Source organism: Calliphora vicina, chromosome 3, assembly GCF_958450345.1.
Source record: "Calliphora vicina chromosome 3, idCalVici1.1, whole genome shotgun sequence".
In the NCBI taxonomy this organism is placed as follows: domain Eukaryota; kingdom Metazoa; phylum Arthropoda; class Insecta; order Diptera; family Calliphoridae; genus Calliphora; species Calliphora vicina.
Window position 1 is genome coordinate 110,142,439 of NC_088782.1, and position 24,327 is coordinate 110,166,765.

Below are 24,327 nucleotides of genomic sequence, written 5' to 3' on the forward strand. Positions count from 1 at the left end.
TAAACAAAAAAACAGTTGTATTTTGACTTTTTAGTAGAACGGTATGGTAGACAAGCAGAAAAAAACTTTCAAACAAAATCGAATGAAATGAAAAAACAAAGCGAAATATGCAAAGTGAAACCTTAAAATTAACAAACAGACAAGAAAATAAATAAAATGAATTATAATCATCATAAAGAAATAAAAATGCAATATTATGAAAAACATATAATAAATCAATAAATTTAGAAATAAAAAGAAATTGTGAAAAAATTTCGGAATTTAATGTTTAAATAATAAAAAAAATTTACAAAAAATACTATTTTTGGAGTTAGTAATAAAAAACAATATAAAGTACCTACATAAATAATGATTATTTTGGAAGTTGTACTTTACACACAGAAAAGTTAAAAATAAAAAAAAAAAACAATAAAACCAAACCGGAGTAAAGGTCAAAATAAACGAACCGATCATTCCACAAAATAATTTAAAACAATGAAACAACAACAAATAGCGATAAAACAAAATACACACATACACAATTAAACATATAAATAAATAAATAAAATATATATTTTATATACAAATGACTAAAGTAATTTTCCCATACTGTTAACGAGTAACCGATTAAACGAACCTTTTAATTGATAACTTGTAATCTACATCAAAACTAGCTATAAAAAGCGAGACGAAAATCGCCTATAGAGAATCTTTCTTTAGTTTACCTCACTATTAGTGATTACTCGAGTAACCGTTTTATTGATATTACTAAATTGGCTCTAAATATCCAAACTAGCCCTGTCTAGGTGAATCTATAGCAGTCTATTTGGTAATTTAAAAGCTTAGCATAACTAGTATGTAACAGAAGAATTAGAATCCATTCCCTTTTAAGTTCCCTTTCATTTGATATTTTAATATTAAGCCACTAAAAATGATTATCAGCCCAATTATGAATAAAAATTCCACGGGAGTTTTTTTCCATTTTTCCTATTCAAATTCAATGGGAAAAAACTCCCTGGGAACAAACTCCCGGGGAATTTTTCATTCATAATTGGGCTGATTAAGTAAAAATAAATCCATCAACGACATATTCCACATAATCTTATGCCGAGAAGTAGCATTCTGGGCAAATTTGAGGTTATAAACTAAACTGGCTGTCAAATTATGAAATGTCATTTGAATTTGAATATTATGTTAGTGCAATTTCAAAACGTTTGCGAGCAGCAGCATTCATCGTAAAGCAGGGGAATTGGGTACCTTGCGAATTGATGCTGAGAGACCTTGAAAAACGATTTTTTATGTCTGAAATGCAGCTGGAACGCTATAAAAGAAAATAATTTTTGCACCGAATCATTATATGCGATGAAAAATTGATCCATTATGATAACCCGAATCGTACGTGAAGCCCGGCCAACCAGCTGAATCGACACCAAAGCCAAATATCCATGGCGCTAAGGTAATGCACTGTATTTGATGAAAGTAAAAGGGTCCTATCTGAAATCTGGCCAGACCATCACATGCAACCTGTGCCGACCGCAACTCATACGTTTGAAGCGAGCATTTGCCGAAAAACGCCTCACCCGCTTTATAATCTAGGCCGTACCACGTCCGACTACTATTTGTTTCGATCGATGCTGAACGCTCTCTCCGGGAGACGCTTCACTTTATAACAGAGTATCCGAAATTGGCTTGATTCGTTCTTGGCCTCAAAAGATGAGCACATCTTCTAGCTCGGAATTCATATGCTAACAATAGCCAATGTTTAGGTTAGGTTCCATGGACAGCACTGTATTTGGTGAAAGTAAAAGGGTCCTATCTGAAATCTGGCCAGACCATCACATGCAACCTGTGCCGACCGCAACTCATACGTTTGAAGCGAGCATTTGCCGAAAAACGCCTCACCCGCTTTATAATCTAGACCGTACCACGTCCGACTACTATTTGTTTCGATCGATGCTGAACGCTCTCTCCGGGAGACGCTTCACTTTGTAACAGAGTATCCAAAATTGGCTTGATTCGTTCTTGGCCTCAAAAGATGAGCACATCTTCTAGCTCGGAATTCATATGCTAACAATAGCCAATGTTTAGGTTAGGTTCCATGGACAGCCACTCGTCAAGCAGCTCACTTGGGTCCATTCAAAACTGATCACCCAACTGTGATACCCAAGGGATAATCAGCAGGGTATTTATAATACTTCCGTTGTCTCCGAGTTAAACTAACCAGATACCCTGGTAAGATACATCCTTAATAGCTCAACCAAGCATGATAAGAATGGGATTCCGAAGATGCATTCCCTCAGGTTTGTCAGAGCCGGGCATTGGCAGAATAGGTGAGACACAGTCTCCTTCTCTTCTTCATTATGACATCTTCTACAATAGTCGTTGTACCGTAGACCCAGTCTTCTAGCATATTTCCCAATTATACAGTGTCATGTAATAAAGAAGACAATTAGCCTTTTTTTGCTCACGACGGAATTTCATAAGTAGATTCGTCCTGGCTGGCATCATATACGGTTCAAATCGATCTCGTTGTAGCGCAGGAAGGTTCATTGGTCCACCACAACAATGAAAAATACTTTGAATAAATTTATATTCTAGTAATTGTCCTGGGTTTTATAATTTGTAAATTGAAAGCTCACTGTTTAAACTTAGTTTTTGTAATTACTCGATAATTTTCTAAATACCGAATAACCGTTTGTAATGAGTAACTAACTAAAATGGCGTGCAACACTGTGTTTACATTTTGTTAAGAAGAGCAGCATTTGTATCTCTCTTTTATAGTTTGATTTCTTTCATTTTTATTTCAATAAGAAACGTAATTACAAAACAACAACAAAATTATGATGATTTTACAAAAATAAATAAATAATTACATAGAAATCTATATTTGCAAACAATTTCCAGTAGAAACAAGTAATAGTGCTATATTCGGCTGTGCCGAATCTTAAATACCCTTCACCAAATTATACTTCAAAATTTTAAATATTTTTAGGTAAACAAAATTTAATTTTTTTTAGTTTTTTTAATTTTTTGGAAAAAAAAAAATTTTTTTTGTTTGTTATTTTAATTTTTTTTTTTAAATTTCAAATTTTTTTTTTTTTAAATTTCAAATTTTTTTTTTTTAAATTTAAAAATTTTTTTTTTTTAAATTTAAAAAATTTTTTTTTTTAAATTTAAAATTTTTTTTTTGTTTTTTAATTTTTTTTTTTTTTTAAAAAAAAAATCTGGTTCAAATTTTTTTTCCCGATTTTGACCCATTGTAGGTCCAACTTTCTATGGTCTTATATACGTCGTTGCAAATGTCTTTGAAATATCTATCATTAGATATCCATATTCTCTATATTAATGTCTTAGTAATCCAGATATAGGTAAAAAAATAGGTCAAAAATCGAGGTTGTCTTGGTTTTTTCCTCATATCTCAGCCATTTGTGGACCGATTTTGCTGATTTTAAATAGCAAAATTCTCGAAAGCATGTCTGACAGAATTATTGAAGATTTGGATCCCGAAGATATCTGGGGTCTTCAGAAAACTGATTTCAACAGACAGACAGACAGACAGACGGACAGACAGACAGACAGACGGACATGGCTTAATCGACTCCGCTATCTATAAGGATCCAGAATATATATACTTTATAGGGTCGGAAATGAAAAATGTAGAAATTAAAAACGGAATGACAAACTTATATATACCCTTCTCACGAAGGTGAAGGGTATAAAAAAAACACTTTTGGTTTTGTATACATATGAAAAAATAATATAAATTAAATAGACCAAGTACAATTAAATAAAAAGGAATAATAATAATAATAATGTTAATAAATAATAAAATATTTTGAAAACAATTACATTGTTATAAAGATTATTGTAATAGTTGTTAAGGAAATTAAATTTTATGGGAATTAAAAATGAACATATTAAATTTCATTTTTTATTTCAAATTTTATATTAATGTATTTTGTTTTTTTTAATTTAACTTTAATTAATCAGTACATAAATATTTATTAAACAATTAAAAGAAAAATGTCAGCAAAAAAATTATTTCAAAAGAAAAAGTGTTAAGAAATTGCAAAAGTCAACAAATTAAGTACTTGTTCCCAAGTATGGCAACAGATAATAACAAAAACAATAACAACATTACTAATAACTAAACGACAACAACTCAATTTTCAATAGAATTAAAAAAAAAACACACAAAGTTAATGATTATAAACAAACAACAACAATATGTAGTTTCAAATAAAAGAAATACATAAAAAACAACAAAAACAACTTCACAGTAACAATAATAAAACAAAAACATTACGAATCTAAAACAAAACTGATAAGATTAAGAAGTCCAAAAAGATTATCACTGCAGAAGAAGCATACATAACAAACAGAAAAAGAGTAAACATTATAAGTTTGAGAGTAAGAGAGAGGTGAAGAAAATTACTGTTAGAAAGCAATTGTTTACATGTGTAAAAGAAAATGGTGTAAAGAAACCATGTTATGATAGTTTTTTTTAAAGAAAATCGCATAAATAGTATTTTATTAGGAAAATAATAACAAAACCTCACAAAACAATGTTAATTTTTTAGCAAGTACGTCAAAATTTATGAATGAAATACTACAAACAAAAAAGAGAGAGTAACTATAACAAGAAAATTAAGAGAGTGTAAATTGTAAACATTCAATGAGAAAGATTTTCATGATAATTGATTACTCATACAATATACAGTTATTGTAAATTGTGTTAACAATATGCGGGAATTAAATAAAGTAATAATACATTTACTTTAATGATTGTGGTTTTTCTTTTTGTAGAATTTTATCATCCGTCATATGGAATTTAAAAGGGGTTGTAAACAAATAATAAGAATAACTCATACGCACACATAAAAGAAAATAAAAACAAAAACAAAAAAACACACATACGTTATGCTGGTCATCAGCTGTATTACTCAATAGAAAAATCGAAAACCGTTAGTTTAACATTAGCCAGCGAACGAGCGAGTATTACAAACGAAAAAATAAACAGAAAAAAATAAATTAAAATTGTTTCTACGTATAAGAAAATTCAAATTAAAGCCTAAAAATTAATAAATAATTACATTACTTACAATAAAATAAATATTTACAGTGTCATCATACATCATGTGTTATTAACAGAATAAACAAATATCTACAAATTTCAACAAAAAGTATTTTTTGAATTCTACAGAATTTAAAGCAAAATAAAATTTATTTAAAAAACAAAAACAACTCGCCATTTCAATATGCATATTTCTTATAAATTTGGATTATTTTTAATATTTATTTTAAGCATAAGGTGGGTACAAAAAAAATTAAAATATTTAGTTAAAATCATTGCTTGTACTTGTATGTATGTTAATTGTGTATTTTATTTCAGCTCATGCAAATTTTATGAATGAATACAAATTAATGGCCTTTTTTATAACATATATTTGCATTCATTTAGAATTACGTATTTTAGGAAACACCATTGCCCCAATAAGTTTTGTTACACAGAGGAATGAATAACAGGAAATAAAGTTTGATTTTAGTGAATTTTGAAATAGGTATTTGAATTTATTTAAAAGGAATATTTAACATGCAAATTTTGATTTCCAACAAAAAAAATATAAAATTTTCTAAATATTTGAAAAAAATTTGAGTTTTAAATAAATTTATTTGGATTTTTTATTTTTGGAATATAAAGCGGAAACTAGAAAAAAAAATATTCAAAATAATCACAAATACTCATTAATACATTCTCACCACTTAAGTTTCTGACAACTGAGTTAGGTCTTTGACAGGAAAGTTTCCGATCTATGTGCATTTATCTATTGCCCAAATAACTTTATTTGTAAAGCTTGTATTAAATACGTGAGGAATTTCGATAAGTGCCCAAAAATTAATGCAATTTTGTTATCAATAGAATCAAAGATCAACCGCCTAAAATCAACAAATCTTCTTATTTACCAAGTTTGTCTGATATTCTAGATATTCTAATTCAAACTAATTCAAAGATACATATTGAATATGTATTTAGATAAATATGTGTAAAGTTACGAACAACTTTTGCAAACCATTAACCATCGATAAACAATTAATTACATGGCAAATGGACTTAATATTTTTTTCATTAAAAAACTGTATGGGATATTTTTTGTATAAACAATTATAATCGATTACATTTAATCTATTAAAAACGGATTAATTTTTTTGTTCGGATAAAATTGTTTTCATAAAAATTATTCATTCAAATTTGTAGCGGACACAAATTTGTTTCATTAAAACTTGTAACGGATAAAAGCTTTTTCATGTAAAAACGGTTCGGATAAAACATTTTTATAAAATATTCCAACGGATAAAGATTTTTATAAAAAAAATTTGCATTCAATACAAATTATTCTATTAAAAATTGTAACGGATAAGATCTTTTCCATATAAAAATTTTATTGGATAAAATTTTAGCTATAAAAAATGTCAACTGATAGATTTTTTGTACAAAAACTTCTTTAAAAAAATATATTGAATAATTTGTTTTATAAAAATGTTAATGGATAAAATTTTTATCTATAAAAAATTGTATCGGATAAATTTGTTTCTATATAAACTTGTATCGGATAATTTTTTTATAAAAAAATCCAATCGAATAAAAAAGGTTTTATAAAATATTCCAACGGATAAAGATTTTTATAAAAAAAATTTGCATTCAATACAAATTATTCTATTAAAAATTGTAACTGATAAGATCGTTTCCATATAAAAATGGTTTGGATAAAATTGTTTAATGAAAAATAATAAATATTCTATCACCAATTGTATCGAATAAACATATTTCCATAAAAATTTTAATGAAAACAAGATTTTCCATAAAAATTTTATAAATTTTTTCTAAACAGAAAAAATTTTAGCTATAAAAAATATCAACTGATAGATTTTTTGTACAAAAACTTCTTTAAAAAAATATATTGAATAATTTGTTTTATAAAAAGGTTAATGGATAAAAATTTTATCTATAAAAAAATGTATCGGATAAATTTGTTTCTATATAAACTTGTATCGGATAATTTTTTTATAAAAAAATCCAATCGAATAAAAAAGGTTTTCTACAAAAAATTCTATCGGATAAAAAATTTTCTATAAAAAATCAAAACGGATAAATTTATTTCTAAAAAAATTCCATTAAATAAATTTTTTTTTTTATAAAAAATCCAATCGGATAAACATTTTTTTTATAAAAATCGATCGGATAATATTTTTCTATAAAAAATCCAATCGGATAATTTTTTTCCTATAAAAAATTCAATTGGATAACATTTTTTTTTTATAAAAAAAAACACATTCGGAAAATTTTTTTTTATAAAAAATCCATTCGGATAAAATGTTTTCTATAAAAAATCCCATCGGATAAATTTGTTTCCATAAAAATTTCGATCGGATACATTTCGAACATCCAATCGGAAAGTTTTTTGTTTTAAAAATCAAATCGGATAATATTTTTTCTATAAAAATCCAATCGAATTATGAAAACTTCTATCGGATAAAATGTTTACAATAAAAAACATAGTCAGATAAAATTTTTTCTATAAAAAATCCAATCGGATAAAATTTTTTACAAAAATAAAAATTCTATCGGATAAAATTTTCGGATCGGATTTTTTTATAAAAAATTTTATCTGATAATTTTTGTATTCCAATGCAATGGATAAAATTGAATTTATAAAAAATTGTTTTGTATACAATATTTGTACAAAACATTTTAACGGATAAACATTTATCCATAAAAAATAGTTTTGCATAAAATTTTCCGTAAAAAAATATATTTTTCCATAAAGATTTATAAATTTTTCACAAAAAATTTATAAAAATAGAATCTAACAAAACTATCCGTAAAAAACTGTTTCGGTTAAAGTATTTTTTTACAATTTTTTACAAATTTTTCTTTAAAAATGTTTTAAACGATACCAATACATAAACAACTGAGGCGAATAACATTTTATCCCTATAAAATTTCAAATTTCTTGTATAAAATATTGAATCAAATCAAATTTTAAAACTATATTTGCAATTGATCAAAGTCTTAGAGGTAAGAAATCCGACATGACTAGTCCCATAACTGGGGTTCCTTGGGAATGGAGAACGGTTAGTGTTCAAACACATTCGATAAAAGGGATCTGCCTTAATATGGCTATCATTTGAAGAGTACCCTATTTAGACACTCTCTGACAGTTGGAAACACAAACCAAACCCAATTAGTACCGCTTTGGATACAATCGTAGATTCCTTTTATCGAATGTGTTTGAATCACAAAATTATATTACTCTAGGTCTCCACGTAGCAATATTTATTGCTGCAATTGTCAAATTTGATTGCGTCAATGAAATTTGCGAGTGTAGACCGCAAATTGCCATATGTAGCAATCCATTGTGCAATGATTGCTCTACTGATTGCCTGAGCAATTATTGCTAAGCAATAAGCTGTCAGTTCAGTTGTCATTAATGTAAAATTTCTTCTTTCTATTATTCGGTGCGATTAATTTATACCTACATACATATTTAATTTATTTAAAGTAAAAAAACAAAGAAATTAGTGAAAAAAATCATGCAATACAAAATATAAGCAAAATACACTAAAGTTTTTCATAGAACTTCTCGCGTTGAAAATTTTGTATTTGTGACGAACGTTTTCTCCACCTAAAGCAATCAGCAATCACTCTGCTGTTGTTCTGCCGACGTTATTGCTTGAGCTTAGCAATAAATATTGCTACGTGGAGACATGGGGTTAAGTAAATATAAAAATTATATTAATTGGAAATATATCTTTAAAAGATAACCATATATTGAGGAAACTGGGCTAACCAGAGATTGTAAAAATTGGGCTTAGACCAGTAATGTGATATGATCTATTTACCCAAATCACGAGAGTTGTTCACTCAAGAGACAATAATAATGTAAAAGATACATCAGTTTCCAATTACACATATTATAAGTTAAAATTCTTAGAAGTTAGTTAATATAACATAACAAATGATTCATTTAAATTGTAATGAAAGCAAAATTAAAACTTATTAATATTCAAAGAACATACAAATTAATTTTATTGAAAGGAAATGTATTTCAAATTCTTGATAATACTGACACAGTAGAAACATAACAGCATCAATATAGAATTAAATAATGAAATTGAGAATTGAAAAGTTTCTTTAAAAATTAAAAGAAAATTACCTAAATATTTCAGTTTAACTTAAAGTTTTAGCTACTCAAATTTGCATTTACTATGTGTCAGGATTTGTTATATATTTATTTTCAGACACTCCTTGTTCTTTTTTTAGTTTTATTTTTCTACAGAAATCCTTATATATCTTTCCTTTTAAGAATATTTTTATATTATTTAATGCCTTCTTTTTTTGGGGCAAAACAAATGGCGTGTTAATGATACACTTCATATTCTAATAAAATGTCTAAGCAAACAGGATAAACAAAGAGAAAGGAATCTACAAACATGTGTTCATTAGCGGGTTAATGATAAGGGTATAGACGTGTACACAAAATCCATAGGAAAACTGTGTTTATTTGTTATTATGAAGATACAAATTCTGATAAAGCCAACTGTAGTGTGTTTAAAATCTAGGAAATATAAATATGTAGTTATGTTACGGTTAATTGGTATGGAATACCCCATATGTATACAATAAACTGCGGATTTCTCATTTAAAATTCTAATTCTATAACATTACGTACTTTAACTGTTTTTTATGTCTGATTTTTTGAGTTTACACTACAGGAGTCCTATTCTTAATTGATTATTATGGAATGCCCCCCATGTAGCCAAAACAATAGTTTATCCTCCCTGTTAGATCGCCTTTGACTTCCATTTTTTTTGTCATATATTAACAATATGGAATACCCCATATGAATAAAAAATTGCAGTTTTAAACTTGATAAACTAGATAATTGATTTTTTTTTAAACTGGTTCAAACTATTTCGATTTTTTAATCGAGTGATTAGGACTACTGTCCTGTTTTTTATAGTTTTTTTTTCCTATTTTCTTTGAATATAAACAATTTAAATACTATAGACAATAAATCAATATGGAATACCCCTTATATCTAAAATATTATGTTGTCAAACCGTAATAAATAATTAGCTTAGTTTAATCTCCCTTTTTTTGGTCCAAATCTGGCAATGATTCTATAGCTTTCCCTTAAGAATAAAGCCCTATAGAATTTCCCACATTTTTATATAAAACAAGTAAGAGAGACGAATCTTATATACCACCCTTCACCAAATTATACTTCAAAATACAAAATTTTAAATATTTTTAGGTAAAATTTTTTTTTTTTTAAGTTTTTGAAAAAAAAAATTTCGAATTTTTTTTAAATTTGAAAAAAAAAATTTAAATTTAAAATTTTTTTTAATACTTAGCGAAAAAAAAACATTGGTGAAAAAAAAATTCGGGTTAAAAAATATTTTTCTCGATTTTGACGCATTGTAGGTCCAACTTACTGTGGTTTTATATACATACGTCGTTGCAAAGGTCTTGAAATATCTATCATGAGATATCCATATTGTCTAAATTAATGACTTAGTAATCCAGATATAGGTCAAAAATCGAGGTTGTCCTGGTTTTTTCCTTATATCTCAGCCATTTGTAAACCGATTTTCTCGATTTTAAATAGCAACCGAGTTAGTCTCACTATTTTGGTTATAATACAATAAGATTTTAAAGAGTTTGGACAGCTTTCTCTTGAGAATTAAGCAATATGGAATACCCCAGATATTTATAATATAAAAACAGTTTCAAAGAAAGAATTATACAGGTTTATCCGTTAAGTTAACAGTTATCTTTCATTCATTTATTTATATTGTTACGAAATTGTACTTGAATTCAAATATAACGATTTTAACGGCTGATATAAAAGTAGCCTAATGATTTCAAATAACAGTGCTGTAATAGCAAACTGTAACATATCTGCGGGCATTATTAACATTGAATAAAAGCTTTCAGTTGACCATTGATCGTAAGTTGACAACGCTGTTTGCTGCGACCGTATATTCGAATTCGAATATTCAGTTAAAGAACATTGTAGAAAGTACACCACATGGCGTATGTATTAGAAAGCTCTAGACAGTTAAAGAGCAATCTAGAGAGCAGATGGCAGTGTTATAAATAGTGGCAGAGGTTGCAGTAGTTAGGGAGTTTATCAGAGACGCTATTTGAATAAACATCAACTGAGTGCCTTAAAGTGTGCTGTTTTTTCAAGTGAATTCGTGTACATTATAAAGTATGTCTGTATTTCTGCGAATTTATAAACGTGTATAAAAAACATTGAGTGACTATTTAATTCTGTGCTTGTTGTACATTTTTAAATAAATAAAGAGTTGTTACAATTTTTAAACTACTAAACGGCTTTTATTTGTAATCAAAAGTATCCGGTTTATTTAAAGGAAATAAACAAACGTTTTGAAAAGGTTAAAACGTAACAATATTTTTAAACATCGTTCCTATAAGATGATCCAGACTTGTCTTGCCGATATGAATTATCCGCTGGAATTGATGAAATGTAGCCAGAAATTGCCAAACATAGAATATAATACAGTTGCTAGAATTCCGGATATGTTCCATTCCATCTGTTCTTTGGAATATATACTAATCAGTAGGGGTTGTTATATATACTGTGAGAATCGGTTTTGAAAACGACAAAAAAGGTACAATTGACTTATGAAATCTAATGTAATATTTTGTTTAATCGATAAAGAATTTAATTCTAGATTGAATATAAAACCTATAATTTTCGAATTCACGAGACCAATGTACTTTTTCTGTTGTTTTCAAACCCGATTTCGACAATGATTGGATTCTATGACTAATCCGAATTATCGAAATAAGCAATTGCACTAAAGAATGATTGTTGCAAAATCATTATCATAAACATAAGAGCTATTTTTATTTTCTCATTCAACCTCTCCAAAAGTTTTATATAATACTGACTTCTTATCGTTTTGACTTTCTCAAGATAATCTAAAAAGATTAATTCACTTTTAAGGCAGAAAATTCCATGCAGTTGTTATTTGTTTATTAAATTAATTGTTTAGCTTTTTATACCCTTCGCCATGGGTGGCAAGGGTTTCTACATTTTTCATTTGCGACCCCACAAAGTATATATTCCGGATCGTTATAGATAGCGAAGTCGATATAGCCATGTCCGACTGTCCGTCTGTATGTTGAAATCAACTTTCCGCAGCCCCTAAATAAATTACATACATGATTTATACGGCTCGGTTGCTATTTAAAATCGTCAAATCGGCCCACAAATGGCTGAGATATAAGGAAAAAACCGGGAAAACCTCGATTTTTTGCCTATTTTTGATCTATATCTGGATTACTAAGTCATTAATATAGACAATATGGATATCTAATGATTGATATTTTAAAGTCCATTGCAGCGATGTATATAAAGCTATAGTAAGTTGGACCTACAATGGGTCAAAATCGGGAAAATATTTTTTAACCCGAATTTTATTTTCATCAAAAATTTTTTTTTTTCATAAATTAATTTTCCAAAAAAAATTTTTTTTAAAAATTAAAAAAAAATTAAAAAACAATTTCGAAAAGAAAAATTAAAAAAAAAAATTTTTAAAAAAATTTGATTTTGTTTACCTAAAAATATAAAAAAAATATTTTTAAGTATAATTTGGTGAAGGATATTTAAGATTCGGCACAGCCGAATATAGCGCTCTTACTTGTTATATGATAACTTTTTGTAAAAGAAATTCCTAGTTGCGATTGAATTTGTTATTGGATTCGAAAAGTAATGTGTAATCTTTACGTATAACCTGACATTTTTCTGTCATAACAGATATGTCGAACAGAACGATTTCTTTTTATACAATAATTTTTAAGATTAAAACAAATAATAAACTCTACGTGTGGTACAACTTATCACTTAGAAATTTAATTTCAAATTACATACATTTAATAAAATTATAAAAATATTAAATGGACTTTGTTCCCTCGTTTCAAAAAAAAAACCTTTTCATAAAACAACTCATATTTTAATCGCTAAAGAAAAATAAGTAATTATTATGATTATATGATTGACTTTATCATAAAAACAATATTTTATTTGTTGTTTCTTAGTTTTGTTAAAATTTTACAGTCTTATCAATATAAAATGTTGTTAAAATGTTATATACTCATAGGCTAAAATTATAAAGCAAAAGCGGTGAAAATTAAAGAAAAAACCTTAAAGGTTTTTTACAGATAAAAATACATTAAATTAATAAAACTAAACTACATAGCGTGAACAGAAGTGAATTTTAGAAATAAAATATGTAATTTATTTATAAACACTAATTTATTTAGTTTAATTTTATTCTATTTTTTCTTATCCCATGGCTTTTTAACCTTGACCCATTTCTAAATGACCTCCCCTATGGGTTTTTAATTCATTTAATGATTTTCCCTGTGTGGTTGGTTATTTTTTTTCCTCTTTATTTTTAATAACTTCTAGTTGTCATTCTTCTAGTATATTTATTAAATTAAACTGTCAATCTATAAAAAAAAACGCACGCTTTAAGGTTGTTGTTGTGGTGTTTTAAATGTAAACAAGTTTACGTCAGGGTTTACTAGTTAAGTTTTATATTTCTGTTATAACAAATTTATTAAAGCAAGTCAAGTGTTATGATATATTTAATATTGGAAATTCTAAACGGTTTTATAGAGGGAAGTTTAAAATCTATTTATGCAGAAACATATTTGCGACAAAGTTAACATCAAAGTAGTTTCCTTGATGGTATAATTCATTTTCCAATACACTGCGTCTATACTTGATAAATTATTGTCATGATATACTTTACATTGTTTTAAACAGAACAATTATCATGTACCAGTATAGTCTCCATTTATTTGTGCATCGTTATGACAAAATAGATGACAAACATCATTACGTGTTGTGATAAATATTTATCAAGTGAAGACACGTAGTGTTGCAATGTTTGTTTTAAAATATGGCAACAATTTGCAGTAGAAAAGAGAAGACTGGCATTTAACATTTTATAGGTGAAAAATGAAAATTAACACACGAAAGTGTTTACAATTTAATTGTAGTTTTTGCTTGAAATTAAATTTTTTAATTTCTATAAAAACATATTTATTTGCATTTTTGAATTCATTCAAACTTTTCATACCCTTCACCTTCGTGAGAAGGGTGAACCTAGATCCTTATAGATAGCGGAGTCCATTAAGCAATGTCCGTCTGTCTGTCTATTGAAATCAATTTTCTGAAGACCCCAGATATCTTCGGGATCCAAATCTTCAACAATTCTGTCAGACATGCTTTCGAGAAGTTTCCTATTTAAAATCAGCAAAATCGGTCCACAAATGGCTGAGATATGAGGAAAAAACCAGGACAACATCGATTTTTTACCTATTTTTGACCTATATCTGGATTACCTTTGCAACGACGTATATATGACCATAGTAAGTTGGACCTACAATGGGTCAATCGGAAAAAATATTTTTTAATATATTTTTTCACCAAAATAAAAATTTAATTTAAAAAAAATTTTAAATTTAAAAAAAAATTTAAATTAAAAAAAATTAAATTTAAAAAAAAAATTTAAATTTAAAAAAAAATTTGTTTACCTAAATTGAGAAAACTCCAAATGAAATTGAGAATTTCCATTCTAAATTGAGAAAAATCCATATGAAATTCAACTTTAAATTGAAAAAATTCCAAATGAAATTGAGAATTTGAAATTTTCTTGTTAGCTATGACCTTTTCCCATCTTTCTGGCGACATATGGATTTCACGCCAAAAAAAGCTCATCTTTGAAGTCATGAACAAATCAAGCCAATATCGGATACTCTGTTCTGAAGTCAAGCGTATCCCAGAGTGTGAAGCGTATTGATCGAAACAAATAGTATTCGGAAGGGGCACGATCTGAACAATAAAGCGGATGAGGGAAAATTTCTAAACCACTTCATTCTAAATAGTTTGTAACAGGTTTTGCAATATGTGTCCGATCGCTATCGCGATGGAATATTACGGTTTTATGTCTGGCCTCAAGTCGAATTTATCGGTGGCCAAATTCAGGCATATACGAGCGAATTGATTAATTTTTTATATATGGAGTTTGTTGTTTACACTATTATAACTAAGTTCAATAACTAAGTGATAATAAATGACAGATATGTACTCTTCAAAATGACATATAAGTTATTAAAGACAAAAACCTCTTTCAAAAGATACGTCATCTATATAAATCAATAAATTCCTCTACTTTTTGTTTTTCAGTTGAAATTGTTTGTCAAAATCTGAAGTATTATCTCTCTCGATTCATAGAAATTATCTATGAAATATTTTAAGTGTAAGTTAAAATGAATTGTAAACCTTTGCTACCAACTACCACTTCAAAATGACGTAGTCATTTGTCTTAACTAAACTTTGTACTTTAGTTTTTTTTTTTTTAAATTTATTTCATTTGCTATTTATAATTTAGCAATTAATTCAGCAATAGATATTTTTTTTCATTTAATAGTTGAGCAATTATTTGAAACATTTGTTTGATCTATAACAAACGGAAAGTAATTTTTATAAGAATGACATTTAGAAAATATAAAATTGCATAAGAAATAAGAAGATTAACTATAAAATATAGTTAAAACTAGGGGAATTAAAAGTTATGCAATGGAAAATAAAACTTTAAAATATGTTAAACGGAAAGGAGAAACAAATGATTATAAAATGAAAAATGTTCAAATAAAAACTTTTGAATCATGTAAGAGAGCTATATTCGGCTGTGCCGAATCTTATATACCCTTCACCAAATTATACTTCAAAATACAAATTTTAAATATTTTTAGGTAAACAAAAAAAATTTTTTTTCCAAAGTTGTTTTTTTAATTTTTTTTTCGAATTGTTATTTTAAAATAATTATTTTTTAATTTTAAAATTTTAAATTTTTTTTTTTTAAATTTAAAATTTTTTTTTAATTTTTTTTTTTTGGTGAAAAAAAATCGATTTTGACCTACAATGGGTCAAAATCGGAAAGATTTTGACCCATTGTAGGTCCAACTTGCAAAGGTCTTTGAAATATCTATCATTAGATATCCATATTGTCTATATTAATGTCTTAGTAATCCAGACTAGCATAACCCGGTGCACTTCGCTACCCCTACCCTAGTAAAATTTAAAAAATATGAATGGAAATACGAAAATAACACATACAAAATTTGAGAATCTCTCAATTACAGTTCACTTGATAGTCGAAAATAACTAACTAATTTTGTATGGGAGATACCACTCCACTCCTCTGATCCCACCTATTTTTAAACCTTTTATGTAAATATCAAGCTTTACTTTAACTTTCCTTTATAAGGGAGGTGTCATTCCTACTACGCCGATCACGCTTATCAAAACTTCGAACAGGGATCAGGAATAAATTCGTTTTTAGCTAACCTCCTTAGAATGGTAATAAATTGATACAGAGATTAAATTATTTTAGAATAATAGTTAGTTCTCCAGATATTCAAAATTCATTATTTACATTGCGCCATAACCACTAATGCAATTCCGACCATTTTCAGCCAATCTGTGTAAAATGGTAAGAGAGCTATGCGGACAAAGTTTGAAGAACCTTGCAATTATTACTTTGTATGGGAGGTGACTCACATCCTTTTCCGACCTCTCCCATTTTTGGTGCTATGCCCTCTAATCTAATTCCGTCTATATTCAGCTAAACTTCGCACAGTAATAAGAAATTAATTCGCTAAAAGTTTAAACACTTTTACAATTATAGTTCTACAGATATTCGAAATTTGTATAGGGTGTGCCACGCCCACTATTCCAATCCCGAACAATTTCAGCGAAACTATGAAAATTTATAAAAGAGCCATTTAGACTAAGTTTGAAGAATCTTGCAATTATATTTCACAAAATATTTAGAAATAACTATTTACTTTGTATGGGAGGCGACTCACCATTTTATTTTTTCCGCCCCGTCCCATTTTCATTAAACTTCATGAAGTGATAAACCGTTGAAAATCGTCACAATTATAAAATAACTATTTACTTATCTACAATTACATATTTATGCATAAACAGTTTTTTAAATGTGTCAAAGGTTTATAAAACAAATTTTGTTTTATAAACCTTTGATAAATTTAAAAATTGTTTATGCATATGGGAGTTGGAAAATAAAAAAACACCTTCAAAATATATTTATTAAAGCGAATTTAAATTACTAAATTCTTCTTCTTTGTTTTCTATAACAACTCTCACTTAAAACAGAGCGAAATCAATATTGTTTAATTGTTTCTCCTATTTATTTACAACAACAAATTGAACATACACGCAATGCTTTGTTTACTTTTTAGCTTAAGGTTCACATGTACACGTTTTTGCATATGTGTTAGTAACATCTTTAAACGCTTATAACTCCTAAAAAACTGAACCGATTTCAATAAAATATATATTCTGCACTTCTGTGAATAAATCCCATTAAAATGGTATATTTCTTGCCCAAATTAAATGTATAATGTGAGAGTAAAAGGGGTCTAAAGAAATCGACTTGCCTATTAATATTATGATATCCAGATATTGGTCAAAAATAGGTCAAAAATCGAGGTTGTCTTGGTTTTTTCCTCATATCTCAGCCATTTGTGGACCGATTTTGCTGATTTTAGATAGCAAAATTCTCGAAAGCATGTCTGACAGAATTATTGAAGATTTGGATCCCGAAGATATCTGGGGGTCTTCAGAAAATTGATTTCAACAGACAGACAGATAGGCTTAATCGACTCCGCTATCTATCTATAAGGATCCAGAATATATATACTTTATAGGGTCGGAAATGAAAAATGTAGAAATTACAAACGGAATGACAAACTTATATACATATACCCTTCTCACGAAGGTGAAGGGTATAAAAATTATTAGTAAATCTAGAAAATGTCTCTTTTAAGTAATCGGTAATCCAAAATATCTTATTTATTAACCCCTGTCTATACTTGACAAATATTTATCATAACAATTAATGACTTTTGTTGTCAAAACAAAGTTGTCTGAGCAAAAGCACTAACAATATTGCCATAACGAAGCAATAATACTAATAAATAGAGACTATACCAGATAATTGACAACCATTTTGACGTTTATCATGACAAAAATGTATCAGGTATAGATATAGGATTAATTTGTATATAAACTAAACACTAAAATTACATTTATTTTATGTTAAATTTTTAATAAAAATCCTTAAAATTTCTGTTTCAGTTTTTATCATACCAGAGCTGCCCCCGTTACAAATGAAACCTCCACCTATGATGACGAATATCGTGATAATTATGATGATGATTATTACGATGAAACAGAAGACACAAAGAGCAAAGCATCAGATGAAGTAAAAACTACACCCAGTAGCTTATTACCAACATCCACCAAATCATCCTCATTCATATTTAATTTATTTGGTAAGTAACAACACAAGATTTAAGTACCAAACAGTTTCAAATAATTTCTTTTAAAATCAAACAGACATACCACAGCGCAGCAATCATGTGGTAGAGCCCACTTGTCCTCAGGCCTGCCTTTGTTTAGAAGATTACAAATACATACAATGCTCTAATGCTGGCCTCAAGCATATACCACGCGATATACCCACTACAGCGGTAATCATAGATTTAAGTCATAATGAAATAACAGAAATTAAGAAAACCGATTTTGCACATCGTACAAAATTGCAAGAAATCAATTTAAATTATAATGACATAGAAAAATTGGAACAGGAGGTAAATATTTTACTAATTTTTGTTTATAAAATTTTTGATTTAAACCCTTTTTCGTGTTTTATGTTTCTTTAAAGGTCTTTGTGGATTTACCTCATCTACAGCGTTTGAAATTATCTAATAATCGTTTAACTGACATACATCCCGATACATTTGCGGGTGCCTCCGATTTAAGTTCATTGGATTTAAGTAATAATTCCATAGTTTTAAACGATCAGGTGTCATTCCTAAATCAACCTTCATTGCTGGAATTAAATTGTCGAAATTGTTCTTGGCAGGAGTTGTATGATGAGAGTTTTCAGAATATCTCAAGTTTAACGGCTTTGAGGATAGATTTGAATAATTTTAATAAGGTATGTATCATATTCAAATATTATATTAACTATTTCGTTTAGAAAATAAAGTTTCGTTCAGTTTTCAAAATAAACAAAATTTTCAAATTTCTTTACAACTAAAAATAATCGTAAATAATTAAACAAATATGGCCTCAAAATAAATTTAAAAACTAAAGTTTCGTAAAGTTTTAAAAATCGTTAAACATTTTAAAATTTTTCATATTTAATTAGATTTTTAAGGATATTCAAAGAATTTAACAAAATTATTTTTGAATTATTTTAGGTTAAGAAAATAATATTTCGTTAAATATTTGAAATAACCAAAAAATTTAAAATTTCTTAAGAATTGCCAAGATTTTTAATTAAAGAAATCAATTATAGAAAAAAAAATAACTTAGTTAAATCGGCTTAGTAAATAAACATTCGTTAAGTTTTAAAAATTAAAAATAAATTCATATTCAAATATGTAGTACATGAGCTATGCTAAATGAATAAAGCCTAATAATCATTTAAATATTATCAAATTCGAAAATAAAGTTTTCAAAATGGCCAAATATTCAAAATTTCTTTAGAATCGAAAAGAATCTTAACAAAATTAAATAAATATGGACACAAAATAATTTTTAGTTAAATCAGTTTAAAAAATAAAGTTTCGTTCAGTTTCTAAAATAATTAAAAAACTAATTTTTCTCATTTTCAATTAGATTTTTAACTATGTTCTACGACTGTAACAAAAGCATTCTTGAAAATTGTTTGGTTATAAAAAAAAAGTTTCGTTAAGTTTTAAAAATCTTTAAAAATTTACAAATTTTGCATATTCAAATAGTATCTTACCTAAGCTAAACGAATATAAAAAAATTGTCATTTAAATATTTCTGGTTTAGAAAATAATGTTTCGTTAAGTTTTTTTAAAAGGCCAAAAATTCTAAATTTCTTGAGTATAAAAAGGAATCGTAGCATATGAAAACAAATATGGAAAAAAATAGGTTTTTTAGTTAAATCATTTTAAAAACTAAAGTTTCGTTAAGTTTTAAAAATCGTTAAAAATTTAAAAAATTTCCCTATTCAAATAGCATCTTACCTAAGCTAAACGAATATAAATAAATTGTCATTTAAATATTTCTGGTTTAGAAAATAATGTTTCGTTAAGTTTTTTTAAATTGACAAAAATTTTAAATTTCTTATAAATTAAAAGAAACCGTATCAAATATAGACAAAATAACATTAAGTTAAATCAGTTTAAAAAATAAAGTTTCGTTAAGTTTTAAAAATAGATAAAAATTTAAAAAAATTTCCATATTCAATTAGTTTTTTACCTATGCTTAATGGAAATAAACAAATTTTCATTTAAATATTTCTGATTTAGAATATAATCTTTCGTTAAGTTTTTTAAAATGTTCAAAAATTCAAAATTTCTTTTGAATTGAAAAGAATGTTATCTAAATCAAACAAAAATTACAATATAAAACTTTTAGTTAATTTGCTTTAAAAAATAAACTTTCGTTAAGTTTTAAAAATCGTTAAAAAAAAATTAAAAATTAAAATATTCAAATATTATTTTATTCATGCTAAACTAATAAAACAAATTTTCATTAAAATATTTTAAGTTTAGAAATTAAAAATTAGTTAAATTTTATTAAATCAACAAAAATTATGACATTATGTTTAATTTATATGAAAGTGATTTAAATTAAACAAATGAGAAACAAAATTTAATTTTAATTACTTCGTTTTCAAAAATAAATTTTCGTTTAATTTTATATATACACAGAATTAAGAAATTTAACCTATATTTACTGCTTCACATTTATTATTTATCTAATAACTAGCTAAACTCTAAATACTTTAATTAAATTTCCATTTCTTTAATTAAATTAGCTAATACATTAAATTTCATTAAACCCAGCAGTTGGCATCTCTATATTTCAAATAATTACTGTTATAACGGTTTTTTCTCTTTATAAGTTATCAAATGTAAACAATTTTACACTGGCAATACCTTTTGCTGTCAGTTTACTTGTGCGTAAACTGATAAAAGCTTTTTTTATATGCTTTTGCTTATTAAAAAGAAAAGCTTTTATCCAATGTTTACTCCCCATTTATTTGACATTTTATTTTCATTGTATTCTCTCTGTTATGTTTGTTGATTTTCTCCATCCGCATACATTTATTATTTTTTTTGTTTTTTCTGTTAATGCATTTGTTAGAAAATCAATACCAGAGCATTTGTGCCGCTGAAAAACTTGATAAAACTTCGTCTGCCCGAATTGGATGCCAACAGCACGGAGGAGCTATGCAATCTATTGAAATTTATCGATAATATTGGTTTCAAACATTTCGATGTCAGCTGCTATGAACTGGTATTGGGCGCAACATACAATGAAAGTTTAATACTGGCCACAGATCCGCCATTTAAAAAGACCAAATTAGAGTTGGAAATAGAGGAAGAGTTAAAAAAGAAAACTAAAGCAAAGACCGCAACAGAACTGGTAACGTCAGCGACAAACGATAATAAACAAGATAAAACTAAACAAGCAAAAAAACACGGTACGAAATAGATTTTTATTTAAATTAATAAAATAAACAAAATTTGTAATATTTTTTAAACACATTTTCTTTGCAGATACTTCCACCATGTCTTCTAATATGACTTTGTCTGCAGATTCAAACAATAGCACGGAGGTATTGCAAGCGGGTGTGGTGCCCGATGACACAGAAAAATCCTATCAAGTGCCCATATCACAAGAAGCTATTAACTTTATGTTAATAGGTAGGGTTTTAAAAACAAAATAAATTTTATTAAATTTTTTTACTAATTTATATAATTTTTTCCAGGTCTCATGGTTATTTCTGTTATTGGCATTATCATAGGCATCATTTGCCGCAAAGATGTGGGAGGCATTAAAACAAAATGCTGTCGCACTAAAAAATCTTTAGATGAAAAGAACACTGAAGCTGGTTCTCCGGGCGAGGAGATACCTTTGAATAAGTTAACTTAGTTTAGTTAAGTTAATTAATTTTACTTTAAAAATGCCACAAAAATCACCACAAATTTTCCATACAATACTGTAAATATTTATTCCGAACAAAAATATACACAAAATAAACAAAAATTTTATTAGTATACAAGAGCAAATATCTTGCCAAATATTGTTTGTAGTAATTAAAGCATTCATTATTAATTCCAATTTGCTAAACAACAAAAAAATATAAAATTCTTTTATTTATATTTTTAATTATAAGTTAATTGTAATATTTTAATAGCTTTTATAAAACCAACCCCTGAAGAAAATTAGCATTTAAGTAATAAAATTTTGTGTAAGCTTTGTATTTCAGTAGTGTTTTTCTTTGTTTGTGGTCTTTAAACTAGTCTTGTATTAGAACTAATTCTTCTTTCTAAATAATTAATAAAAAAAAAAAACAATAAGTTTTGTTTGAAAATAACTAAAAGTAAGAGTGAATTATTATGTAAAGAATGTAAGTTATTTAAAATGGAAAAAAGGCTTTAAAGTTACAATGATCCCAAAAATTTCAGTAAATCATAGACTTTGAGGAACGAATTTAGCAAAAGCTTCTGGAGAAAATTTTGTTAAAAAATTAAGTTGAGTTAATATTTTTAAATTTCTTTAGGATTGAAAACAATCTAGTTAAATTGGTTTCAAAAACGAAGTTTAGTTGAGTTTTAAAAATCGTTAAAAATTTTAAAATTATTTATAATCAATTAAATATTTTCGGTTTCGAAAAAAAAGTTTCGTTAAATTTTTTAAACGGCCAAAAATTTTATATTTTTTTAGTATTGAAAATAATCTTATCTAAAGTTACAAAATACATATGTAAAAAAATAAAGTTTTGTTAAATTGATTTCAAAAAGAAAGTTTTGTTAAGTTTTAAAAATGGTTAAAAATTTAAAAAATTGTTTATATTCAAATAGTATTTCATTGATGCTAAACGAATATGTTCAAAGATTCGTATAAATATTTTCGGTTTCGAAAATAATGTTTCGTTAAGTTTTTTAATTGGCCAAAAATGTTAAATTCCTTTAGAATTGAAAAGAATCTTATCTAATCTTACAATACATGTAAAAAATTAAAGTTTAGTTAAATTGGTTTCAAAATTAAAGTTTCGTTAAGTTTTAAAAATCTATAAAAATTTAAAAAATGTTTATATTCAAATAGTATTTTATTAATGCTAAACGAATATAGCCAAAGATTTAATTAAATATCTTTGGTTTCGAAAATAAAGTTTCGTTAAGTTTTTTAATTGGCCAAAAATTTAAAATTTCATTAGAATTGAAAAGAATCCTATCTAATCTTACAACATATGTAAACAATTAAAGTTTAGTTAAATTGGTTTCAAATATAAAGTTTCGTTAAGTTTTAAAAATCGTTAAAATTTTTAAAATTGAATTTATTCAAATAGTATTTAATATATGCTAAATGAATATACACATCTGCTCAAAATAATAGATACACCTAATTGGAAAAAATTTAAATGGCGGTAACATTGAAAATTTCCTCGCAAGCGTTAAGAATACATCATATTATTAAAATTTCTATCTGGCAATGTCATGTCAGTCAAAAATCTGGCAACTATTTGCTTTCATGTTGATTTTTAAAAACGAATTTATTTGAATTACAAAAAATTATTTGCTCATAAAAATAGATACACATCAGTAATTTGTAATTTGTTTATATACAATTTTTTTTTTGTGCAATTTTTTGTTCCTATTTACGTGAAACAGTAAGTATAATTTAAATTTTAGCAACAATTTTATAAAAAATAGGACTCTTTTGAAGAAAATGGGACGAAATCATCATTGTACCGAAGATGAGAAAAAAATTGTTCAAACGATGAGAAATCAAGGAAAATCATTACGGGAAATTGCAAAGAGCATAGGAAGATCTTTACATTTTGTCCAAAATGCTTTATCTAAAAAACAAAAAAGAGAAACTCGCGGTAGACCAAAGAAAACCAGTCCAGAAACAGATAGGCGGATCGTCCTTATGGTTAAAAAAGACCCTTTCATATCATCGAAAGCTATTTCTGCGGAGCTATGTAACGAAATCAGTCCACAAACAGTTCGTCGTCGTCTTTTACAAGCTAAATTGCCGGGAAGAATTGCCAGAAAAGTGCCACTAATGCGCCAAAAAAATATCAAGACAAGATTAGAATTTGCTAAAGAGCACTTACAATGGTCCGGGTGTGAAGGCGAAAAAAAATGGAGAAATATTT

The 24,327-nt window shown here is 26.7% G+C and overlaps 2 protein-coding genes across 2 annotated transcripts in view; one reads left to right on the forward strand and one right to left on the reverse strand.

Moving 5' to 3' along the window:
* Positions 1 to 24,327, reverse strand: part of Atg1 (serine/threonine-protein kinase unc-51-like protein Atg1) — a 69,345-nt gene that overhangs the window by 14,344 nt on the left and 30,674 nt on the right. The window lies entirely within an intron of this gene.
* Positions 4,760 to 22,425, forward strand: LOC135954461 (oligodendrocyte-myelin glycoprotein). Its single transcript, XM_065504637.1, has 7 exons — positions 4,760 to 5,290; positions 18,249 to 18,445; positions 18,510 to 18,763; positions 18,838 to 19,113; positions 21,303 to 21,642; positions 21,719 to 21,865; positions 21,931 to 22,425. Exons 1-7 carry the CDS (start codon positions 5,238 to 5,240, stop codon positions 22,092 to 22,094), a joined length of 1,431 nt encoding a protein of 476 aa, XP_065360709.1. The 5' UTR covers positions 4,760 to 5,237; the 3' UTR covers positions 22,095 to 22,425.